This window comes from Schistocerca cancellata, chromosome 1 (assembly GCF_023864275.1).
Source record: "Schistocerca cancellata isolate TAMUIC-IGC-003103 chromosome 1, iqSchCanc2.1, whole genome shotgun sequence".
Classification (NCBI taxonomy): Eukaryota; Metazoa; Arthropoda; class Insecta; order Orthoptera; family Acrididae; genus Schistocerca; species Schistocerca cancellata.
The window spans coordinates 824314036-824327351 of record NC_064626.1 but is presented as its reverse complement, the minus strand read 5'-3'; the positions used below and the strand labels follow the sequence as shown (position 1 = coordinate 824327351).

The 13316-nt window shown below is 44.1% G+C and overlaps 1 protein-coding gene across 1 annotated transcript in view; it reads right to left on the bottom strand.

The window, feature by feature from the left end:
* Window positions 1-13316, bottom strand: part of LOC126188476 (peroxidase-like) — a 181742-nt gene that overhangs the window by 29674 nt on the left and 138752 nt on the right. Inside the window, exons 11-14 of the mRNA XM_049930083.1 lie at window positions 11703-11900; window positions 5931-6078; window positions 5694-5850; window positions 3985-4155 (exon numbers count right to left, since the gene is read on the bottom strand). Of these exons, the coding sequence (XP_049786040.1) occupies window positions 3985-4155; window positions 5694-5850; window positions 5931-6078; window positions 11703-11900 (674 nt within the window). The remainder of the gene's footprint in view (window positions 1-3984; window positions 4156-5693; window positions 5851-5930; window positions 6079-11702; window positions 11901-13316) is intronic.

The following is a 13316-nucleotide window of genomic DNA, read 5'->3' as shown; positions in this document are numbered from 1 at the left end:
TGGGCCCGTGCGGAGCGGCGCAGTGGTTAACACCACAGGACTCGTATTCGGGAGGACGACGGTTCATATCTTCGTCCGGCCACCCAGATTTGAAATGGTTCAAATGTCTCTGAGCACTATGGGATTCAACATCTGAGGTCATCAGTCCCCTAGAACTTAGAATTACTTAAACCTAACTAACCTAAGGACACCACACACATCCATGACCGAGGCAGGATTCGAACTTGCGACCGTAGCGGTCGCGTGGTTCCAGACGGAAGCTCCTAGAACCACTCGGTCACTGCCGCCGGCCATCCAGATTTAGTTATATGTGAATCGCTCCACACAAATGCCGGAATGGTTCCTTGAGAAGGACAGGGCCGATTTCCTTCCCATATTTCTGTAATCCCTGCCTCTAATGAGCGCACTGCCGATGGGTCGTTAAACTCTGATCTTGCTCCCGTCTTTCTTGTGTCAAATGGACGATGGGCGTCTGAATGAAAGTTTCTTGTCCTGCCTAGATACCACCTCTGTTCCACTCCATATATCGCTTTGTGAGTGTTTGGTGTCAACAGCATGAGATTATGGACCATTCGTTACGAACTCCAAGTGTAAGTCTGTTGGTTGTATTCAGTGGTGCATAAGAACATCGAAAGAATGAAGACAGGGAAATCCTGAAAAAATATTCATTTGCCGTACCGTAATCTCTTTTCAGTCTGGGTGAATCCTGTAGTACTCTTTCCCAACCGGTGAAGGCATCTTCCCAGACGACCTGACGACAACGCTCTGACAGACGTTATGTCCACGAATGGTCACTGGGCGGACTGTCATCACACTGAGAGACCTCCCACATTCACCAGATTTCAGTCCAGTTGAACAGTAACCAATGTGTTCTTTCACTATGTCCACGCTCATTACATCAACACCGAAGCCTCACTCGAGAGAGCGACGGTCCAAATCCCCATCGGGGCGTCCAGATTTAAGTTTTCTACGATATCCCTAAATTGTTCAAGGCAAATGCAAGTACAATGCCTTCGAAAAGAACAAGGACGATTTCCTTCCACATCGTTTCGTAATCCGAGCTTCAGCTCAGTCCCTGATGACTTCGTTGTCGACTGGACGTTTAGTTCTAATTTTGCTTCCCTTTTTAGTACAGCAGACAGTCCAGACTTCAACATCTTGTATCCGTGCTCATACATCCTATCGCCGCTGCACAGGATGAGAAACAGAACAATGTTGCGTAGGTTGTCATAACTCAGCCGTCACTCAGCTCAGTAGATGCGGTAACTGAGTGTTCGCTTCAGAGCAACTGTTCGTTCGAGAGACTTGCTTACCCATTTGATCTGTTTATTTTTCTGTCAGGTTTGTTGTTGTTGTTAATGTTGTTATCTTAAGTCTGAAGACTGGTTTGATGCAGCTCCCCACGCTACTCCGTTCCGTGAGAGCCTCTTCATCTGCGAATAATTACGGCAACCTGCATATCTGAAGCTGCTCACCGTATTCATCTCTTGGTCGCCCTCTACAATTTTTATCCTCTACTCTTCCCTCCAATACTAAACTGACGGTTTCTTGATGCTTCAGAATCCTTCTAGTCAGGTGGCTCTGAGCACTATGGGACTTAACTTCTGAGGTCATCAGTGCCCTGGAACTTGGAACTACTTAATCCTAACTAACCTAAGGACATCACACACATCCATGCCCGAGGCAGGATTCGAACCTGCGACCGTAGCGGTCGTGCGGTTCCAGACTGTAGCGTCTAGAACCGCCCGGCCACTCCGGCCGGCCATTATCAGTTATTTTGCTGCCCAAATAGCAAAACTCAGCTACTACATTAGGCGTCTCGTTTCCTAATCTAATGCCATTATCATCCCATGATTTAATTCGACTACATTCCATTATTCTTCTTTTGCTTTTGTTGATGTTCATCTTATTTTTTTCCTTTAAAGACACTGCCAGTCCGTTCAACTGCTCTCCCAAGTCCTTTGCTGTCACTGGCATAGTTACAATGTCTTCGGCAAACCTCAAAGTTTTTATTTCTTATCCCTGAACTTAAATTCCTACTCCAAATTTTTCTTTGGTTGCTTTTACTGTTTGTTCAATGTACAGATTGAGTAACATCAGGGATAGACTACAACTCTGTCTCACTCCCTTCTCAACCACTTCTTCGCTTTCATATCCCTCGGCTGTTACAACTGCCATCTGGGTTCTATATAAGTTGTAAATAGCCTTCCACTTCCTGTATTTTACCCGTGCTACCTTCAGAATTTCAAAGAGAGTGTTCCAGTCTACATTGTCAAAAGCTTCCACCGAGTCTACAAGTGTTCTAAACCTAAGGTTTGCCTGTCTTTAACTAATCTGCTAAGGTAAGTCGTAGGGTCAGTACTGTCTCACCTGTTCCTACATTTCTCCGGAATCCAAACTGATCTTCCCCTAGGTCACCTTCTACGAGTTTTTCGATTCCTCTATAAAGAATGCATATTAGTATTTTTCAACCATGACTTATTAAATTAATAGTTCGGTAATATTCACACCTGTCAGCACCTGTTTTCTTTGTAATTGAAATTATTATATTCTTCTTGAAGTATGAAGGTACTTCGCCAGTCTCAGAAATCTTGCTCACCAGATGGACGAGTTTTGTCATGGCTATCAGTAGTTCTGACCGAATGTAGTCTACTCCAGGAGCCTTTTTCGACTTAATGTGTTTCAGTGCTTTGTCAAATTCTTCCCGCAGTAACATATCTCCCATCTCACCTTCATCTCGTCGGAGGTTCGAATCCTCCCTCGGGCACGGGTGTGTGTGTTCTCCTTAGCGTAAGTTAGTTAGATTAAGTAGTGTGTAAGCCTACGGACCGAAAACCTCAGCAGTTTGGTCCCATAGAAGCTTACCACAAATTTCCAGTTTCCTCCTTCATCTACTTCTTCTTCCATTTCCACGATATTGCCTTCATGTTCATCTCCCTTGTATGAACCCTCTGTATAGTCCTTCCACCTTTTAGCTTTCCTTTCTTTGCTTAGGACTGGTTTTCCAGCTCTTGATATTTATACAACTTTTTCTCTTTTCTCCAAATGCCTCTTTAATTTTCTGTAGACGGTATTTATTTTTCCCCTAGTGACGTACGCTTCAAACTCCTTAAATTTGTCCTCTACCCATTCCTGCTTAGTAAATTTGCATTTACTGTCAGTGTATTTTTTTAGACGTTAGTGTTCGCTCTTACCTGCTTCATTTGCTGCATTGTAATATCTTATCCTTTCAGCACCTAAATTCAGTAGATCCTGTGTTATCTAACGACTTCTACAAGGTCTTTTACCCATTTGATCCTCTGCTGCCTTCACTGTTTCGTCTCTCAAAGCTACCCATTCTTCTTCTACTGAGTTCCTTTCTCTGGTCTAGTCAATCGTTGCCTAATGCTCCCTCTGAAACTTTCAGCAGCCACTGGTTCTTTCAACTTACCCATGTCCTATCTCCTTAATTCGCTACCTTATTCCAATTTCTTCAATTTTAATCCGCAGTTCGTAACCAATAAATTGTGTGTGAGAGTCCACATCTGCCCCTGGTAAAATCTTACAGTTTAAAATCTGATTCCGAAGTCTCTGTCTTACGATTATATAATCAATCTGAAACCTTGCCGTGTCTCCACGTCTCATTCACGTGCGCTGCATTCTTTCACGATTCTTCAACCAAGCGTTAGCGGTGATTAAATTATGCTTTGTGAAAAATTCTGCCTGGTGGCTTCCTGTTGGATTCCTTTCCCCCAGTCCGTATTCACCTACGATTTTCCTTCTGTTGCTTTTGTTAGTACCAATTCCAGTCCCCTATCTCAATTAAATTTTCGTTTTAAGTGTTTCTGAAAGAAAAGTTCTCGGTACGCATTTGTACCGAACTCCGTAGTTTGAATTTCTAAACCTGTTACGTACCCCCGCATTTGCAGCAGTCTTAAAAATGAACGTTGGCCACGATGGAGGGTTTCTGTAACGTAAAATGCAAGTAAAAGGAGCAGTACTTACATCTGGGTCCATCATTTTGAGCATGTCGTCCCACGTGTTGATGGGCTCAAGATTGCACACTTCCCTCCAGTCAGCGTACGGGGGCAGCCCGTGGTCCCGTCCTCGCTGTATGTTCAGAGCCACGAGATCCAGTCCGAAGTCCAGATCTCCTTGGAACAGGTGGTCAGTTATCTGCCAACCAAAAGGAAAGGGTAAATACGTCTTCTTATCCATGTCTGTTGCCTTTATATGACGAACACTTTAGTATCCTCTGGGAACGGACTGAGCATGGATGCTTTGGAAAAGACAAACAATTGTCGTATCAAGCTTTCACACGCGTGCCACGAACGTCTTCGCAAACCCTTAACACTTCCGGCAAAAAAATCTTAGTTTATCCACTCTGTATTATTAACCTTTGGAGCTTCAGCGCCTTGCGACGTTTCTGCTGGCATTCGTCTGTTGTTTGGTGCTGAGACCTCAACAGATTAGGTTGTTTCGCAGTCAGGCTTCATTATTCTGGCAGATAAGGTTTATAAAAAGGAGACAGATTATTCAGCTATCCGTGCACTCCAAGAATTTTCGAATGACTTTTGGCATCACCTCAAAATTTGGTTCAAACGGTTCAAATGGCTCTGAGCACTATGCGACGTAACTTCTGAGGTCATCATTCGCCTAGAACTTAGAACTAATTAAACCTAACTAACCTAAGGACATCACACACATCCATGTCCGTGGCAGGATTCGAACCTGCGACCGTAGCGGTCACGCGGTTCCAGACTGAAGCGCCTTTAAGCGCACGGCCACACCGGCCGGCTCAAAATTTGGAAATTACCGAGTATACTATGACGTGAACTCGTTGCAACTGGATGATGTCCGCTGTGTTAAAATACCGCCATCGTTTGAATCCAACTTCTGTTACGGATCTGGGCTGGAAACGTAACGATTCTTTGTGCGTTCACTAAATATTCTCGAACTGATTTGATGTATATTTTGGTTTGTAACAGGATTTATAGTCCATTACGACGGAGGCAACATATAAAATTCTCGTCCGATCGTTACTCAAGTATTTCTCGACGATTTGGGATCTTACCACATAGGACTGATACCGGAAATAGAGGATACCCATAAAAAAGAGCAGCGTGTTGAGCCACAGTTTCGCTTAGTTGGTGAGGAAGCGTCTCGAAAATGTTTGCCCGACTTCAGTGGCAGACGCTACAAGATTGACGATATGCATCACGGTACGGCTTACTGTTTAAATTCCGTGAGCGTACTTTCCTAAGAGCTTCAACCAACAAGTCATAGTCTCCTGCATATGTATCTCGCAAGAAGACCACGAAGGTAAAATTCGAGCACACACTGAAGCCTTCCAACAATTGTTCCTCCCACACACTATTCGCGGTTGGAGTAGGTAAGGGGGGAAATGACAGCAGTACACAGAGTACTCTCCGCGACACGCCACAACGTGGCTTGCGTTGTATAGATTGTAGATGTGTCGTTGTAAACGTCTTCGCGCTGCTATGGCAGAATGTAAAAGAGGGCTCTGCTGCCGTCACAGGTCGGATTAATATTTTCGGTCTGGCTGTGAGTTGTGTACGGAAAGCCAAAGCGGTTCAAGGCGACAGCTCGCGTAAAGCGGGAAATACGGTTTCGAGTCCTCGTCCGGCACAAGCTTTCATTGTCGTCATTCCGTTATACAGTCATTCCATATACCTCGAAACTTCGCAACTTACCTCCTTGGTGAAGAAGCGGTCCATGCGCTGACACGGTTGCGTGGACAGTCCCCTCACGAAGTTGTCGAACGCCCCGTCACCATACAGCGGGAATGGTGTGAATTGGTGCTTGTGAAGAGTCAGATTTTGTTTGAGTGTCCCGAATATACTGAACCCTCTGTAACAGTGACCACAAAAAGGTCAGTTTTCATAGTCACACAGGGACACGCATAATGAAAAGAAATGTTCAGTACTCACTCTAGGCTACTTTGGATCAAGCTATGTCCGAAGCGGAAAGCGGCAGTAGCGAATACGTTGGTGATGCCACCGTTCAAGTTGTTGTCATACAGTTTCGAATGCCCTTTGTTTTTCGGCCGCAGCTCAAACTTATCCATGTACGCATTACCTGCAAATGAAAGAAAGTAAAACGTGCATGATTGTTTCCCCCCATATTTTCTTGGTAGCGTTGTAAGAAAAATAAATATCAGTGGTAAAAAACAATGAGTGTGATTTGCTGCATTGGAAAATAGCCTTGTGCTTGTATCATACGAGCTAAGGACAAAATTTCTTGGCCAGATAGGAAAATACTGAGATTTTTTGTAAAAAGGGACAAATCTTTCGACTTAATGGCGATTTAAGTTAACATGAGCAGATTGCATATCTGAAATGCGATTTCTGAAGGTCGGCAATGAATCTATACCTTCCATACCTCTTCTATGAACTCAAAATTATTTCCAGTCACAAATTTCGTTCGGTATGGAAATAGGTGGAAGTCAGAGCGTGCCAAACTGAGTAGACTGTAAGTCTGAACAATCAGTAGTTCTGATCCATGAATTTTCCCATTGCCCAAACACATTTGTGGTCAGACGTGTGGTGCTGATCAAAAAGATTTATTTTTCGTTAGCATTCCGGGCATCTGGTGTAGGGACACTGCTTTGAAATTTGTTTCTTTTTTGGGAAGATGAGAACTCTGCATCAGACCGGCGCTCAATATTAGTTGAATGCTTTTTGAAGCGGTTCAAACACTGTTGAGAACTCCGTTCTCCTTTTGTTGTTGGTGAGTTTACAACAAATGCGGCTCCCATATGGAACACAGCTTTTTTAGGGTTAATTCTTGGAGTACAGTATACCGGTCTTGTTCTCTTGGTATGCCTGTAGCATCTAGTTACTTAATTCCTCCTTAATCAAGAATGGTTCTAAGGTGCATCGTACATGCTGTTTCTCGGTCATGCATTGCGAAGACCCTGATCATCCTCAAGAGAAGAAGGATGGAGTTTGCATGCCTCCCCCAATTTCTTAACTGCTGAAAACAAGGGAGATAGCGGCTTATAAAGCTTCGCATGTTGTGAATGAATTTCCTTTGGCAATAAGTTATTCTAAATGAAAAATGTTATGCCATTACAGTATACCGGTTTATCCATCTAAGGTAAAACTCAAACACCACTACCTCGAAAATCCGTGTATACAAAATTATTCAAAAGATCAAGTTGACACTTAACTTAGGATCGAAGCGAAATGGTTGCGAAAGCATACTTGACCTCATACCAACAAATAATCCCGGATAAATTGTGAGTGTATACTAGTCAGGTTCCTCTCAGAGTATGCTGATACAATAGTTCCATATTTAGGAATAATATACAACGGCTCGCTCACAGAAAGAGCCGTACCTAAAGACTGGAAAATTGCACAAGTCACACCAATCCCCAGAATGAGAAGTAGGAGTAATCCGTTGAATTACAGGCCCATACCACTAACGTCGATTTTCAGTAGGGTTTTGGAACATATACTGTATTCGAACATTGTGAAGTACCTCGAAGAAAACGATTTATGGACACGTAGTCTACATGGATTCAGAAAATATCATTCTTGTGAAACACAACTAGCTCTTTATACTCATGAAGTAATGAGGGCTATCAATAGGGGATGTCAAACTGATTCCATATTTTTAGATTTCCAGAAGGCTTTCGACACCGTTCCTCACAAGAATCTTCTAACCAAACTATGAAATATCGCCTCAGTTGTGCGACTGGATTCGTGATTTCCTGTGGGAAAGGTCACAGTTCGTAGTAATAGACGGAAAGTCATCGAGCAAAACAGAAGTAATATCCGGCGTTCCCCAAGGAAGTGTTATAGGCCCTCCATTGTTCCTGATCTATATTAACGATGTAGGAGACAATCTTAGTAGCAGTCTTAGATTGTTTGCAGATGATGCTGTCATTTACCGTCTTGTAAAGTCATCAAAGTCATCAGATGACTAAAAAGAATTGCGAAAAGTGGCAATTGACCCTGAATAAAGAAACGTGTGAAGTTATTCACATGAGTACTTAAAGGAATCCACTAAATTTCGATTACACGGTAAATCACACAAATCTGAAGGCTGTAAATTCAACTAAATACTTAGGGATTACAATTATAAATAACCTAAATTGGAGATAATGTTGCGGGTAACGCAGAGCAAAGAAAGCGATTCATTGGCAGATCACTTTAAAAAAAGGGGGTGCAATGGGTCTACTAAAGAGACTGCTTACACCGCACTTGTCCGCCCTATTCTGGAGTATTGCTGTGCGGTGTGGCATCCTCATCTGGTGGGACTGCGGATGACATCGAAAAAGTACAAAGAAGGGCGGTTCGTTTTGTATTATCGCGAAATAGGGGAGATAGTGCTACACTTATGATACGTAAATTGGAGTGGCAATCATTAAAACAAAGGCGTTTTTCGTTGCGACGGGATCTTCGTATGAAATTACAATCGCCACTTTTCTCCTCCGATTGCGAAAACATTCTGTTGGGACCCACCTATGCAGGGAGGAATGATCATCACGATAAAATAAGAGAAATCAAGGCTCGCGCAGAAAAATTTAAGTGCTCGATTTTCCCGCGCCGTTAGAGAGTGGAACGGTAGAGAGACAGCTTGAAGGTGGTTCATTGAACGCTCTGCCAGGCACTTTGTTGCGAATAGCAGAGTAATCATGTAGATGTAGATGTGGATGTTGTGGAATATGTAGCAACATAAAATTAAAACTTAAATACACGATGTGGCTTGGAGAAACTCGCCATGCCGGCTGGCCCCCTTATCGTTCTCTGTCTGACAATGAGTTGTGGACGTGGCAATGAAGTAAGCGCACCGCTCTTGCAGCTGTTCCTAGCTAGGACTCATTTCAAATTGGTCCTCCACTGGGCACACTAGCATGAGCGCACACCGTTCCCGTCGTCCTACTATGGAAATATCCCTGGCAGTACTGCGAATTGAAGCCAGGTTATATGCACTGGAAACAGACAAGCTCGTCACTCAGCTACGGAAAAGGATATAATAGCAGCATGATGAAAATTAAATTTTAGACGTCGACGTTTAGATGTAAAGAACCTGATGATGGCAGCATGCCGACGAAACGTGTCACGCTAATAAACCCACTCTAAGACATTTATATATGAGGAAGAAATTCACAAACTGAGCAAGTCAATCCTACCTCTGGGCCTGATGCAAGCTCTTGTTGGGTTTGGCATTGGTTGATAGAGTTATTGGATCGGGCCCAGAGGGATATCGTGCCACCTTCTGTCCAATTGGCGCATTAGATCGTCAAAATGCCGAACTGGTTGGAGGGCCCTGCCCATAATGGAACAAATGTTCTTAATTGGGAAGAGATCCGAGGAGTTTGCTGGCCCAGGTAGGGTTTGGCAAACACGAAGACAATGAATAGAACCTCTCGCCATTTGCAAACGGGCATTATCTTGCGGAAATGTAAGCCCATGATGGCTTGCCATGAGGGGCATCAAAACAGAGCGTAGAATATCGTCGACGTATCGCCGTGCTGGAAGTGTCGCGGATGACAGCAAAAGTGATTCTGGTATGAAATGAAATGGCACCCCACACCATTACCCCTCGTTATCAGGCAATGTGGCAGGCGACAGTCAGGTAGATATCACACAGCCGTCCGGGGCGTCTCTAGACATGTCTTCGCTGGTGACTGGGGCTCAGTTCGAGGCGGGACTCATCACTGCAGACGCTCCGACATTGGCGGGATTCTAATCTGACTGTCAGCTGGGAGTGACGGTCTGGAATGCCATTTCTTTTCACAGCAGGACTCCTTTAGTTGGCTTCCGCGGCATCCTCATTGGACATCGCTACGTCACGATATTCTGTTCCCTGTTTTCTTAAGCTTTGTGGCAAGTCATCCCGGGTGATAACGCCCACACGTACACGGCGAGAGCTTCTACTGCTTGTCTTCGTGCTTGCCAAACCCTACCTTGGCCAGCAAGGTCACCGTATCTCTCCCCAACTGACTTTGCCTGAAATATTGTGGACGAGGCCCTCCAACCAGCCCGGGATTATGACGAAGTAAGGCGCCAGCTGGACAGAATTTGCCACGATATGCCTCAGGAGGGCTTCCAGCGATCCTATTAATCAATGCAAAGCCGAATAACTACTTGTATCACGGCCAGAGGTAGATCAATGTCTTAATGACTTGCTCAATTTATGAAGGTCCTTCTCTTGACTGGATCATCCAATTTTTCTGAAATTATAATCATTTGTTTGTCTGTACATATATGTAAGATCTACTGGTTTCCGCCCCATTTGCGTACTTCTTCGTGGTGCATCGTTTATTTTTCTTTTGTCTTAGATTTTATGTTAAAAAAAGTGACTGAAGCAGAAAAATTATCCTATATGTATTTTGTAACAAAGCCGCTAATCTCAGCATGTTGTTGTTGTTTTTGTTGTGGTCTTCAGTCCAGAGACTGGTTTGATGCAGCTCTCCATGCTACTCTGTTCTGTGCGAGGCTCTTCATCTCCCAGTACCTACTGCAACCTACATCCTTCTGAATCTGTTTAGTGGATTCATCTCTTGGTCTCCCTCTACGATTTATACCCTCCACGCTGCTCTCCAACACTAAATGGTGATCCCTTGATGCCTCAGAACATGTTCTACCAACGGATCCCTTCTTCCAGTCAAGTTGTGCCACAAATTTCTCTTCTTCCCAATTCTATTCAATACCTCCTCATTAGTTATGTGATCTACCCATCTGATCTTCAGCATTCTTCTGTAGCACTACAATTCGAAATCTTCTATTCTCTTCTTGTCTATACTATTTATCGTCCACGTTTCACTTCCACACATGGCTACATTCCATACAAACACTTTCAGAAACGACTTCCTGACACTTAAACCTACACTCGATGTTAACAAATTTCTCTTCTTCAGAAGCACTTTCATTGCCATTGCCAGTCTACATTTTTACATTTTATATCCTCTCTACTTTGTCCATCATCAGTTATTTTGCTCCCCAAATAACAAAACTCATTTACTACTTTAAGCATCTCATTTCCTAATCTAACTCCCTCAGCATCACCCGACTTAATTCGACTTCATTTCATTATCCTCGTTTTGCTTTTGTTGATGTTCATCTTATATCCTCCTTTCAAGACACTGCCCATTCCGTTGAACTGCTCTTCCAAGTCCTTTGCTGTCTCTGACAGAATTACAATGCCATCGGCGAACCTCAAAGTTTTTATTTCTTCTCCATGGATTTTAATTCCTAATTCGAATTTTTCTTTTATTTCCTTTACTGCTTGCTCAATATACAGATTGAATAACATCGGAGAGAGGCTACAACCCTGTCTCACTCCCTTCTCAACCACTGCTTCCCTTTCATGCCCCTCGACCCTTATAACTGCCATATTGTTTGTGTGCAAATAATACAAATTGTAAATAGCCTTTCGCTCCCTGCCCCTTCAGAGTTTGAAAGAGAGTATTCCAGTCAACATTGTCAAAAGCTCTACGAATGCTAGAAACGTAGGCTTGCCTTTCCTTAATATATTTTCTAAGATAAGTTGTAGGGTCAGTATTGACTCACTTGTTCCAACATTTCTACGGAATCCAAACTCAGCATATTCCACATAAATGGATAAATATGCAGTTTCTTTTTTGGCCAGTGCAAAACGAAAGGGGAAGGGTACTACTTCCCGGATTTCAGGGGTGACTTTGTGCCGGTATCTTGCGGGTTGGCACAGACGCGTGCCGTGAACCTCCTTACCGAGCACGAGCGGCAGGAACTCGTTGTAGGTGATGTGCTGCAGCTCGGCCACGACGACCCTGCGCGCCTCCTGGAAGAGCGCCTCGTCGCTCCAGCGCGGGTTCAGCGCCGCCAGCTCGCGCGCCACGCGGTTGTGCTCGCGCATCCACAGCGTGTGCACCACCGCCAGGTCGATCTGCTCGTTCACTCGCGAGTCGCCTGCAACATCAGCGCACTCTCACTTTCCAAACAAACCGTCTCCGTCACTCGTCGTAACACACACAACACGTCAGTATACAGAGTGTCAGGGGTACAAGTGCAGATATTTCTATTGGTGTCTGAGGGTAGTGTGCTGAACAGCGTTACATCAGTATTAACTTCACTTGCAGACTAATGATTACAGCTATTAGATGTAGTACTTTTTTGAGTTGGTTAGTACTTCCAGGTACCTATGGCAAGAGCAAGTCATTAATGCTTATTTGCCCATGGGCAGCAGGTCAGGTGGTCAAGTGTAAACGGGTGGACGCAAATCGGTTAGCCTACACCGATATAGCGACAGGCGTACTGCAGTTAGCGGTGCAGTTACGACCGAGCAGAAAACATTACGTAGTAACTTATATGACGTGTTTGTGGGACGACTGTTAGATGCAGAGAAAAAGAAAACTAACACACTGAAGCGGATATGTATTAAGGTATCAATGATCACAATATTGTCACGTAGAAGAAGGTGTAAGGAGATGAATGACGAACGCTAACTTCACTTAACGAAGGTGTATTCAGCACTTGCACATACTACAAGAGCGCGGAGCGAACTGCCTCCGGCCAGAACACATACAGTATACAGGGTGTTACAAAAAGGTACGGCCGAACTTTCAGGAAACATTCCTCACACACAAAGAAAGAAAATATGTTATGTGAACACGTGTCCGGAAACGCTTACTTTCCATGTTAGAGCTCATTTTATTACTTCTCTTCAAATCACATTAATCATGGAATGGAAACACACAGCAACAGAACGTACCAGCGTGACTTCAAACACTTTGTTACAGGAAATGTCCAAAATGTCCTCCGTTAGCGAGGAAACATGCATCCACCCTCCGTCGCATGGAATCCCTGATGCGCTGATGCAGCTCTGGAGAATGGCGTATTGTATCACAGCCGTCCACAATACGAGCACGAAGAGTCTCTACATTTGGTACCGGGGTTGCGTAGACAAGAGCTTTCAAATGCCCCCATAAATGAAAGTCAGGAGGGTTGAGGTCAGGAGAGCGTGGAGGCCATGGAATTGGTCCGCCTCAACCAATCCATCGGTCACCGAATCTGTTGTTGAGAAGCGTACGAACACTTCGACTGAAATGTGAACCACATGCTGTGTCGTACTTGTAAAGGCACATGTTCTAGCAGCACAGGTCCCGTATAAAAACATGATAACGTGCTCCATTGAGCGTAGGTGGAAGAACATGGGGCCCAATCAAGAAATAACCAACAATGCCTGCCCAAACGTTCACAGAAAATCTGTGTTGATGACGTGATTGCACAATTGTGTGCGGATTCTCGTCAGCCCACACATGTTGATTGTAAAAATTTACAATTTGATCACGTGGGAATGAAGCCTCATCCGTAAAGAGAACATTT